Below are 13,024 nucleotides of genomic sequence, written 5' to 3' on the forward strand. Positions count from 1 at the left end.
AAAAAATCAGCCAGGATTTCTTCTTTTATAGAGTATAGAGATACACGTGGATAATGGAAGGAAAAAAATCAGCCAGGATTTCTTCTTTTATAGAGTATAGAGATACACGTGGATAATGGAATGAAAAAAATCAGCCAGGATTTCTTCTTTTATAGAGTATAGAGATACACGTGGATAATGGAATGAAAAAAATCAGCCAGGATTTCTTCTTTTATAGAGTATAGAAATACACGTGGATAATGGAATGAAAAAAATCAGCCAGGATTTCTTCTTTTATAGAGTATAGAGATACACGTGGATAATGGAATGAAAAAAATCAGCCAGGATTTCTTCTTTTATAGAGTATAGAGATATACGTGGATAATGGAATGAAAAAAATCAGCCAGGATTTCTTCTTTTATAGAGTATAGAGATACACGTGGATAATGGAATGAAATGAAATCTTTCAGTTTAACGTCGATCGATTATGTCCTTTAGGCTAAGGGAGACGGATTATTAAGGCAAGTGAATAATGATGGAAGAATTGGTGGAATGAGAATGTGGGAGTAAACGGAGTATCCCGGAAAAACCCATAAAGTTGTCCACTACAAGCTTACTTGGCCGGGGTTAGAATCAGAGACCTCATACATCAAAGATAAGCACTGTGCCCATCGAGACATGTGGAGTATGTTATATTCAACACTAATGCTAATTCTGTAAATAAATCTGTTAAAAATGAATTGAAATCGTAAGAGATTTTATGATGCTCTGCCTTTCAGTAATAACCATAGACAACTACACAGGCAACGCAAGAGCATTGTTTTAAGTGTTTTAAGTGTTTAAAGTGTTTAAAGTGTTTTAAGCACACTTTCCTAAAATTTTCCTAATATTTCATTTAACTCAATGCAAATACATAGAAAGCAGGTAATGTATTTCTGTATGCTAGCAAATTATGGTAAAACGGTATTGTCTACTGAAACACATTGTTTATCTTGAGACTCTAACAGGGACGTACGCAGGGGGTGGGTCCTAAGGGTCACGATCCTCCGAAAACCCGACTTTTTTCTAAATGTAGTCTAAATTTAAGGGCAATTTTACAATTTTTAATATAATTTAGCCTGAAATTGTGTTTGGACCCCTCCCGAAATAAATTCCTCCGTACGTCCCTGGACTCTAATTACTTTCACTTTTTCTCTTTCGCTAGTAAATACTGATTCTTTTGTTTTTCCAGGTGTCGAAGACCGTATTTTGAAAAATTTTCCCAATGCCGGCTAGAAAAGGTTTGCTAGCTCCCCAAAACACCTTTCTGGATACGATTGCTACACGGTTTGATGGAACACGTAAGTACTTAAGATTTTTTTCTTTATTAGATTTAATTCTATATTAGGTACTACAACTTTTATTCAATTTTCCTAGTAGTATAGACCAGTGGTTCTCAACCGATGTGTCGCGACATACTGGTCTGTCACGTAGTCCCCTAAGATGTGTCGCGAAATTTTAGAATTTAAAAATCATGAAGAATTTAATAATAATTAGTTAAAATCGGGACAGACTGTACCACTCAACATCTCCAGCAGTAGCAATAATGCTCAGTGTTATATAGAGTCATTAAAAATACTAATTGGTTTCACTATTACAATAGATATTATTATTATTATTATTATTATTATTATTATTATTATTATTATTATTATTATTATTTAAAATATCAAACATTTGTGTCGCGATGCCCTGGACTTCAGCAAAATGTGTCGTCCGTCAAAAATGGTTGATAACCACTGGTACAGACAGTAGGCCCAACAGTTGTCTTCGTTTCCGTTCCGTTTTGTGATACGAGCTATCATGATCACACGCTAACTCACGTAATTAAGACAGACATTTAGAGAGTGATGCCAATTTCAAACATTATACAATCACGTATCGAGAAGCAGGAATTCTCAATTTGGCTCTCGAATTTTCCACGTTATACTAACATTAAAAAAAAAAAAAAAAAAAAAAAACCGCATGAAAAGTGAAACTATTGTACGCCACACATTTTCTTCAAATATATGAGTAAACTTCAATCAGCTACGTTCAACGAGTAGTTGATAAATAACAACTTTCTTTTTTTAAGTCTTTTTCTTTATTTTACGTCCCACGGTTACGTCGGTTAGTCTAAAGGATACGTTGATGATGAGTGAAATGGTGAAATGAAGAAAGTGGGAGAACCCCGAGAAAACCCACGCACACGGTGTTTGTGCACCACAAAGTTCACTTGGCGGGGGCTGGAATCGAACCCGGGACCCCAAGCACCAGAGGTGAACGCTCTACCACTGAGCCACCGCGGCCCATTTCTTTAATTAAAAGAAATAGCTCAAAATGTTGGTAAAAACAGGTACATTTTGTCTTTACGATTTACTGTTTACATAATTCCTTTGTGTCACCATATTGTAATGAACGTAAGGATATTAACATAATTTTACTCTCCAATGATTCTGCATAAAACGTATTCGAAGTTTATGGTTTCTCATTTTGCATTTTTACTTCATACTATTAATTATATTTTTTTGTAATAAAAAAAGAACTACCAGAACACAAGTTACATTTCTTGAAGCTTTTTCTCTGAGAATCGCAAGTTACTACTGTACCAGTGTTTCTTCCAAAAATGTTTTTTTTTGGGGGGGCACTGCCCCCCCGGAGCTCTGAGAGTGCCCCAGGAGGAGACCAAAAGAATATGTCTATAATATAATAATAAATAGAATAGTATCAACAGCGCCCCCTGGAATACTAAGTGTGCCCCCCCGGAACACATCTTCTGAAGGAATGAATGTACTATACTAGCATGTACTGTAGTTTATTTCTTGATAACAAATTTTGACAATTAACATTGATTTCAAAATTATAGAGGAGTTATCGGTCTACTTCCTGCCCATTGAAAACTTTGTTGCTGTTGACGAAAAATCCCACATTTGCAGAAAGTTGCGACTAAAATATCCTTCATTTCTCTTCGAGAAATTAATGTCAAAAAATCCCGCAAAAATGATAAATTTTCCCACGGGTTCGTATCACTACCTTTAAATCCTATTTGGAATTCGGGGCTTGGAACGCGAGGTTGACAAAATTATTTATTTCAGGATTTTATATATATATATATACAGGATGTCTTGAAAGTCCCCTGACATAGGATAACTCTGTTATTAACAGAGTTACAACAAAATGTAAAACGGAAAACCATCTCCAAATATAACATTTTCAATCTAAAGTGACGGAATTTTTAAAATCGGACTAGCCATTTGGGCTGTACACTCCTTATGCGCCCCAATGCTAAATGAGAATGTAAGGTTGCCATTTACCTGGACCCATAATATAAGTGAATGAAGCTACTGTCTTATACGCTAACATGTCGATGGCCAGCCATTTCATTCGGTTATGTTGTGGATCCAGGTAAATGGCAACGTTGGATTTTCATTTAACATTGGGTGCATAAAGAGTGTAAAGCCCAAACAGCTTGTCCGATTATATATATACTAGCAGCGTTCACCCCGCTTCGCTGCGGTCACCCCGGAACGCAATAAACTTTGTTACTTAGATAATTTTTACTTTTTCGCTTTCAAGTGATATGATAAAAACCATAGAAGATTGCAGTAAATCTTAACATTATATCGCCTGTCATTTATGTTAACCCGCCCCGCTTCGCTGCGGTCATCCCGGTGCTGGCATATTGTAAAAGTGTCTGTAAAAATAAGCAAATCAATTAAAAAATTTTAAACAGAAGATTCAAGCTATTTTCCGCTGTATATCGCCTGTCATTTATGTTAACCCGCCGAGTGACACGGTCATGCGGGTTGCATATAAATACGTTTATTTTTACCTATGATGAACTAATAACAAAGGATTTGTACGTTATGGACACTTGAATGGTCAATTATCTCAAGACACTGGTAATTAAAAATTAAAGTGATATGATAAAAACCATCTAGGGTCCAAATCCTAATAACCCCCCAAAAATGAAAGAAATTGGTTCAGCCGTATTAGCGTGATGAGCGGACAAAGAATTGTACGTTCTCTTTTATATATATATATATATATATATATATATATATATATATATATATATATATATATATATATATATATATATATATATATATATCCTTTACTTTAGATTGAAAACATATTTGGAGATGATTTTTCCTGTTACATTTTGTTGTAACTCTGATAATAACAGTTTCCGTATGTCAGGGGAATTTTGAGACATCCTCTATCTTTCTCTCTCTCTCTCTCGAGAGCGAGAGAGAGAGAATATAGAGATAGAAAAATATGATTCGGAATACGATATTTTGAGAGTACAAGAAACTTGATGAGCCAATTTCCCTCGTAAATTGGTGAGAAACTGTATTTCAAAGATATGAATTCAATGAGACATGTGTGTTCCGAAAATGCTGGATTCCAATAACTTTGGCCAACTTAACTGGAAAGGTACCAAAAGGGAGGATTTAAAAAAAAAAACTCCGCTTGTAGCACCGGGGGATCGCTTTTTCACCGGCATTCACAATCTGTCAGCTCGCGTTTATACGACCCATTCCACCTGAGCTGATCGCTACCCAAGCGTGTGAGTTACCGAGACACACACGAATCAAGTTGACATTCACAGGAAAAAGGGGGGTGCTAATGGTTTCCCCTCTCCTAACCCCTCACTTAACACATATCAACTGATTGATAAACATCCTACTCACATACACACACGTACACATACATACATAGCTATACATATATTGATAACAAGACTATATCCTATGTTAGATAATATTAAAATTACATTACACGTTAAAAGCTAACCAAGTGTGAAAGTGTAAGAGTAACATTATAGATGACAGGTGCTGCATTAGAGTGGCAAAATCAGTTTAGTTTAAAATGTGTATGGAATAAGTGGATAATTTCTTAACGTTAATTTATTTAATAAGCAAATATGCTGCTAAAATTACATTGGAAGTGCTTTTCTCGAAAATATTTAGCTCATGAACTTATGCAATATTAATATTTTTCGAGCTGTACATATTTAGATTATTTTCATTATAGTGTGTGGCTATAATTCAGTTGACACTTGCAATGATTAGACGCTGATTTGAGTATTGTATTAGTTATTTGACTAAAGCAGTAATTCCAATAACTTAGGTGACACTAATAGTGATGATTCTCTCGTGTGAGATGAAGTTGTTTATGTAGGGTCTGTTGTTGTTAGTGATATTGGTATTCACTTGCAGGGGTACCCATCACCCCAAGGATTTGACTTCAACCCCCCAAGTTTACCATTGTTCCTCCCAAATTTACCTCTTTCTTTCCCAAACTTACCATTCTCCGCCAAGTTTACCTTTCTCCCAACCAAATTTATCATTCTGTTCTCAAGTTTAACCCTCCCCGAAATTTACCTTTCTTTCCCTAAATTTACCTTTCTCCCCCAGATTTTCCTTTCTCTTCCCAAATTTTCCATTCTTTCCAAAATTTAGCATTCTTCTTACAAATTTATCTTTATCTCCCTAAATTTAATTTTATTTCCAAATAACCTTTCTCGCTTCAAATTTACCGTCCTACCCCCAAATATAACATTCGCTTCCCAAACTTAACATTATTCACCAAATTTATCCTCCTTCCTTCCAAATTTAACATTCTCTTCCTAAATTTACCTTTATCTCCCTAAATTTAACTTTCTTCCCCAAATTTATCTTTCTCTAGCCAAATTTATCTTTCTCTTCCCAAACTTAGCATTATCCACCAAATTTATCCTTCTTCCTCCCAAATTTAAGATCGTCTTCCTAAATATATCTTTCTCTCCCTAAATTAAACCTTCTTCCCCAAAGTTACTTTTTCTCTTCCCAAACTTAGCATTATCCACCAAATTTATCCTTCTTCGTCCCAAATTTAACATTCTCTTCCTAAATTTTATATTTCTCTCTTTAAATTTAACTTTCTTCCCCAAATTTATTTTTCTCTCACTAAATTTACCTTTCTTTTCCCAAACTTAGCATTATCCACCAAATTTATCCTTCTTCGTCCCAAATTTAACATTCTCTTCCTAAATTTAACTTTCTTCCCAAAATTTACCATTCTTCACCAAATTTAACTTTCTCTTTCCAAACTTAGCATTATCCACGAAATTTATCCTCCTCCCTCCCAAATTTAACATTCTCTTCCTAATGCACATGCATCCTCCCTCACTATAAATATACACCATCTAAAATGTGAACCTAGCAGTGAAAAAGCAACATTTTCCGAAACTTTCTGCTGTCATGTGTCCATTTGAGGCTTAAAAGAAAGCTTCGTTTTACAAAAAGCAATAGATTAAGTCGATTTTCTGAAGGTTGAAGGAAAAGGATTCACTGAACAAGGTAATATTCCTCATTCATACCACAGATGCCTAAAGGCATTTAAAAACTTAAAAATTTAAATAAAATATAGAGGTAGTTATTGGTGCACACCCTTCAAGAAATCCTGAATCTGGCCCTGTATATACCTAAATTAAGTGGGTGGCCAAATTACAAAGTTTGTCGATTTAAGAAGGTCTACTCCACAAAGTTCTACATTGCTAAATTAAGTGGATGGCCAAATTAGAAAGTTTGACGATTTAACAAGTGATATATGTATTTATATGGCCAAGTTCGAAAGTCGGCCACCATAAAATGTTTTAATGTATACATGGGTCTACAAACTTACGGCTAAATTAGAAATTTAGTCAATCTAGCAAGTTTTAGATATAAACGAGAGAAAAAAAGTGTTCAAATCAATTTCTTTCACGAGACTGGGAGCATGATCTAGCACTGTTAAAGATATTAAAATGTAGCGATAAGGAAGAGGAGATAGTTTACTCGTGATGAACGCGTTGAGAGATAATCTCCGCGATTCGTCTGCTCGCACGGAATTATGTAAGCAGATGGTGAAAAGGAAGAAACGGTTACAATAACTACCCTGTTTTACGAGTGGCTAAAAATACTTTCGGTCCCCCCCCCCCACTCTGCTTTCTCCTTCTCTTATACATTCACACACATACACATATATACACACGCATGTGAGTCGTAGAACAAACAAAGTGTGATCTTCACGCAAAATGAAGAAACATCTATAAAACAAGAGTTTTTTTCTTCTTTTTCAACCTCTTGTAAGCATACGTCTACAAAACATATGAAGGCCAGTTATAAAAAAAAAAAAAGTGTGGTATTCTGTAACGGAGAAGTCGTATTGTGATAGACACGCCGAGACAAAGCTTTTTCAGTACGCTCATTGGGGAGTTAGAGGAAGGAACTGTGTTAATTATCTCTTTGCTGTCAACAGTACCTCAATTATGTATTACAAGAGTTAGGACTTTTAGGTGCACGACTTTCCCTTTTGGAAGTTAAACGAGCTCTCGGAAAGTACCATATTCCTCAAATGCGGTAGCGTAGCTAAAATCTCTCCTGGAGATGGGGCATAAAGGCGCCACTAAATCTTTGAGAGGGCCATATGTGTTTAACTCGTATACTACGACGGAGCGAAAAAGAATCTGATTTTCGAGTATCGAATTCTAATAAAACTGACAAGTTGCGTATTCACATACTAATTAATGAAAAAATAACGGGAAAAAATCAGACTTTGAATCTTCAGTTCGCGCAAACGGCTTGAAGTTTGAAAAAATGGCAAAAAAAAAGTATCTTTACGCAAGAAATATACAGATTACTTTTTTTTTCATTTCTATAGCGTCTAAGTAGTTTTGTGTGAGGTCATGTTTGTTGTGTGAGGTTATGTTTATTAACACTTTCACTACGGGACTTTTAATCTGGAGAGTTCCCCCAGAAAACGGGCGTTTTTTATGCTACTTCTGATTTTAGTTAAAAATCAAGTGTCAACGATAGAAGCATAATTCTTTTTTTATTGTAATATTTTGTTTTTATAGTATTTACTATTCACAGCTCGCTCTCTTCGCATTCCATTAAATGGCTGAAAAATAATACTAAAATTTATATGTTTTTGTGCTTCGGCGCGAAGTTCTTCAAAATCTGTATCTTGAGTCAGATTCAGACCCGGAGTCTTGGCACAGAAAGCTTCGTATTTCGTCTTCGTCGAGCACTTCCATTTTTACTGACTCGAGTTTGTATATAACGCACGCAGTTCTATACGTGATGAGTGAAGAGGAGAAACAAAAATACAAGACGATAATATAACACGTGCATACAACTCAATTCAGTTGGTTGTTTTCATTATTTTATTACGCAGCTAATGTCTAGTGTATCCAACTACCAATTTTTTCTATTGCTCCTTGGACCTTCGTCGATCATCTGGTACATACAGTTGACAGATGGCTCTTTCCAGGATATTTAAATTTTAAAGGACAACTTGTGTCAAGGCGTTCATGACATTCGTCACGCCAGTGTTATTACCCCCTGTCAATACATTATTGACAGCTTATGGAAAGTGTTAATAACTTAACACGTCGCTCTTGTGCTAGAACCCGCGAGTTGCCGGAGATGCTGCCGAGTAGATTTCGAAATGTTGCATAATAATATTCTGACTCCAGGGGCTATCATTGAGAGGTACCCGGCGCCTCCACCATGTAATGATTTTGGTAGAGTCAATAATGGACCGAGAGTTTCACCGGTTTTATTATAAAACAAAGTCTTTGTGTCTACCAAGTTCTGACAATAAAATGTCTTTTCAATGACCAAGGTCACGGGTTGTAGTGTTCTGTACGGACGACTCCTTAGCTTCAGTGCAGCCTCTGGGAGTCTCAAGGATTTGGTTTTTAGGAATAATCTCCGCTCATAGCAGCCCTCACGAGGTATGGTATTCAAGGTGATCCCCTTAGCTTAATAGCAGCCTCCAGGGATTAGTTGTGGTTAGGATAACCCCTTAGCTTCATAGCAGCCCCCTGGGTTTAGGATAGGTTACGATCAGTTGGTCGACTGATGCTGGGTCCCTCGGTGGTCCGCCTTTTATCTGTCCTCTTCGGGTTCTTCCATGAGGTCCGTCCTCTTTCGGCGTTCCTCGGTGTTTTTCGTGTCGGCTTCTTGCCTGCTAGGTTGTTTATAATCAATAGCACGTGTTAAGTTGACACGTGCTTTTGTCGTGATGTGGGGATCCTTACAATATAAATTGAATCAGAGTTTTGATAAACCCTGTATATACATTCTGAGGGCTTTTGAGGGCTTAAGGCAACTTCGTTATGAGTAGAAGGAGGCATACTATTAAGAAAAAAGTAAGAAAATATGAAAATTAAAAGTGAAATATATGAGAAAAATATTTTAATCATATAATTTTTAAAGATGAAGTATATATGATAAATCACCTTATGTTTATATATCACGTATTCATCGGCCTTTTAAAAACATATTACGAGTAGGTTGACACCATTTATTTAATAATAAAATGTTCGGAAAAGTAATTTACGAAGGTACTGTCACATGTCTGGGAATTACATATGACCACCACCTTACTTGGTCCCAACACCTGAACATTACTACTAAAGCTTATAATAGAATCACTCTTGAAACAATTGACTGGTAACACCTGGGGTCTCAAAGCATATACCATCTTAAACACCTACAAGGTTTTCTTACCTGTCCTCACTTACGAATTTACTGTTTGGATACAATGTTGAACTGGCCAAGTTGAGGGCCCTTGGCGTGAGTCCTTAAAAGCCCTCCCTATATATATATATATATAATAACACGTGAGTTGTATAAGTGACAAAAGCATATTTTCTGTATTAAATAAGTATGTAGTACAAAACAAATCGCAAAAAACGTTACAATAATACTGAGACAATCAAACGTGATCGTGAAGTTAATTCAGTTACTTTGATAGTTTCTTACGCAGTTCTTTACTTCATGAGGCAATCAAATCAATTACTTTTTCTTTGTCTACATTCTCGAATAAATCTATCTCTGTAAAAAGTAAAGGAGATAAATGACTCGGTCCTTTTCGAGAGAAGAGCTTGGAGAAGGGAGTTGGGTAGTATATATGAACGATGTGTGCATGAGACAACAGACGAAACCGAATAAGCGCAAGGGGCCGTTGCGGACTAGAGGGGGCCTTTGCTAAATTCGAAGTTAAACTGGCACACGGGGCCATACTGATATGAGCAGGGGAGCTCGAGAAGACTTCTTTCGGAAAGATCTACTTAGGCTTTCGCAACCTTTTTGCAAGGTAGACTCAAGAAAGCGGTCGAGAAAATTCAACCAAGGCCTACAGATCCTGCACCTCGTGATCCCTGCCGAGCCCCTCGAGCTTGGGGCCCTTGACAATTGCCAAGTAGCCAACGTGATCAGTCCGGTACTGCTTGGATAGCTGCTCAACTAAGTTCTACAATAAACTTTTAATTCTCGAAGGCCATGCTTTCCGTACAGCATTCCGTATTAAGCTGCTTAGCTCCACACAGGATCTGTACCGTCGAATTACCTTTTTGACCTTGCAATACTACATTGAAGTACTGCGGCTAACATACATCGCGAGACGTTTCGAAACTAGGCATCCTTTATTCCAGGATACTATGTGTTATCTAGCACTCGATTCTATGCCTCACCGTTATTACTATCTTCCACTTTCTGTTCTGAGTACATTATATCAATATACTCTACCACCATTAGACCCCGCTTTACTTATTATCACAAATTATGTCATTCATGAATATCTTCCTCTCATTCACCCATCATATCCAGCACAGTGATTAACCATTATTTACTAACATGGGCCTCATTCGTCTTCATCACTGACTAGAGTATTCTTTAGGCTTAAGATAAGCTCGTTTGTCTAACTAATATCAACTGCATGTTGTCCTGTGTATGCACCTCGCCACATCTTTCACGCCCATTACTATACTTGTAAATCATGAATGTTATACCTGATCATTTGTTATCATTTCTGTTATGATTTATTTGTTTAAAATATACTGTATGCTCAGTGGCGTATTTACGATTTTGTTTCGGGGGGGGGGGGGGGGGGCTTTGCCTGAAAATGTGAAAATTCTGCAAAATATTTCATATACTTTACTATAGTGAGTAAGATTTCGGGGGGCTTAAGCCCGGAAGCTCCCCCTAAATACGCCACTGTGTATACTTATCTTTCGTATCTTTGTGTATATAACCGCACCTAATGTTAAGGATTAATGTTGCATTTATTTATTTATGTAATTCTGGTTGCTAATAAAATTTAAATCACTTAACCCATCCAACATACCCATTCCATAGGTAACCTTCAAACCTCGTTTCAAAAAGAGAGCTTAACCCTCTGAAAGATAGCTAGCCCTTACGGCTAGCCTGTAAAAAAAATACATACATTTTATGAAGGCCAAAACTACAATGGCAAAAGTATGTGGTCCTCGTCAGCATTTTTGTCATTGCTCAGCTTACGATTGTATTCCGTTAGAAAAGATGTTTGGAGTCTAGGATGTGGAGAATGCATGTTGCACCGATCGATTAGTAGGGAAGGTTTACGAAATTTACTTTGTTCCCATTGCCCTGCAAGGTATGCTTTAAAGTACGGCATTTAATATTTTTGTTTCTCTCTAGCTATGAGTAAAAATGCGAAAATATAAAAAAGAAAGGAAAGTGTTCTTCGAAATAGATGATTTTCAATCTGTAATGGTGGATTTTTCTCTATCTCCATCCGTTTATGCTCTACACAGGTAAGAAACGCTATATTAATTTAAAAAAAAAAAAAAATGTTGCCAATATAGCAGAAATCACCATCTGAAGGACAGATACCACTTCCCTCTACATTTTAACCGTCTATAAGAAGAAATAAAACTAGGAAAAGAAATAAATACCTTCATCTTATCAAACACAGTAATCAATGCCTATAGCAAAATAGTAATCACCAGGTTACGGCGTATGCAGATGATCTAAATATACATAGAAGGAAATGCAGAAGTCTTACATATTAAATGCTTCCACGGACATAGGTTTGGAAGGAAATGCAAAGAAAACTAAATACATGGAGTTCACCAGGATCATAATACTGTAAATTATGGATGCGTCAATATATCAAATAATACTTTCGGCAAAGTGCATACTTTTAAATATCTAGGATCAATATTATCAGACCAAAGTCATTTCCACGAAAAAATTAAATGTCGACTAAAAGCAGGGAATTCGTGTTATTATTCACTTCAAAATCTTCTGTTGTCGCGAATTCTGTCGAGGAATGTGAAGCTTAAAATATATAAAACGATAACCGTGTCTGTTGCGCTATATGGTTGTGAACTATGGTCACTTACTCTGAGGAAACAACATAGACTGAACGTATTTGAGAACAAGATCCTGAAACAAATATTCAGACCCAAGAGAAACGGGAATGGTGAATGGCGGAAGCTTCATGACGAAGAACTGTATAATTTATACGGTTTACCAAACATTGTTAGGGGCATCAAGTCTAGGAGGCTCAGGTGGGCAGGTCATGTAACCAGAATGGAAGAAACGGTGGGAGCTCATGTGGTTCGGATTTCACGTTAATCAGTAGGTCCACGTCTCATATAGCCTCGCTACTGAAAGGGACGCTAAAATTACATCAACTCAACTCAGAATGGAAGAAAGTAGGAACGCTTTCAAAGTTTTAACTGGAAATCCAATCGAAAAACGACCATTAGGAAGACCTAGGCGCAGATGGGAGAACAATATTGTGAGTTTAAAGTAGAAACTGGATACAATTGGCTAAGGACAGAAATAAATAGAGAGCTTTTACACGGCATTGAATCTACGGGTTCCATAGACTATAAAGTTAGTTCAAAGAAACAAATGTAGCTCTTAAAAAATCTTTTTAAGAAAAACACACACACACACTTCCTTATACCGAACAAATTAATGCCCCCCCCCCAAAAAATACCAATTTTTAAAAGCTTTTAAAACACTTTTTAATAATAAAATAACAAATAAGAACCAAGGAGAAGTAATACCGAGAAAATAAATAAATTGCCAATTTTACAAAGATTCTAAAAATATACTTCTTTGTACGTAATAAACTACAAACAAACCAAGTTTCAAGAAATAATAACACAAAAAAAGAATCCAAACAAATTGCAAATTGGAAGTCTAATATAAGAGCT

At 36.2% G+C, this 13,024-nt stretch overlaps 1 protein-coding gene across 4 annotated transcripts in view; it reads left to right on the plus strand.

Moving 5' to 3' along the window:
- Window positions 1-1,208: 1,208 nt before the first annotated feature.
- Window positions 1,209-13,024, plus strand: part of LOC145675971 (voltage-gated delayed rectifier potassium channel KCNH8-like) — a 764,648-nt gene continuing 752,832 nt past the window's right edge. For all 4 annotated transcript variants that reach the window (XM_081746796.1, XM_081746797.1, XM_081746798.1 and 1 more), the window contains exon 1: window positions 1,209-1,319. In XM_081746796.1, the coding sequence (XP_081602922.1) occupies window positions 1,244-1,319 (76 nt within the window). In that variant the 5' untranslated portion in view covers window positions 1,209-1,243. The remainder of the gene's footprint in view (window positions 1,320-13,024) is intronic.

The sequence above is a fragment of the Thermobia domestica genome, chromosome 18 (genome assembly GCF_964235325.1).
Source record: "Thermobia domestica chromosome 18, izTheDome1.hap1.1, whole genome shotgun sequence".
In the NCBI taxonomy this organism is placed as follows: Eukaryota; Metazoa; Arthropoda; class Insecta; order Zygentoma; family Lepismatidae; genus Thermobia; species Thermobia domestica.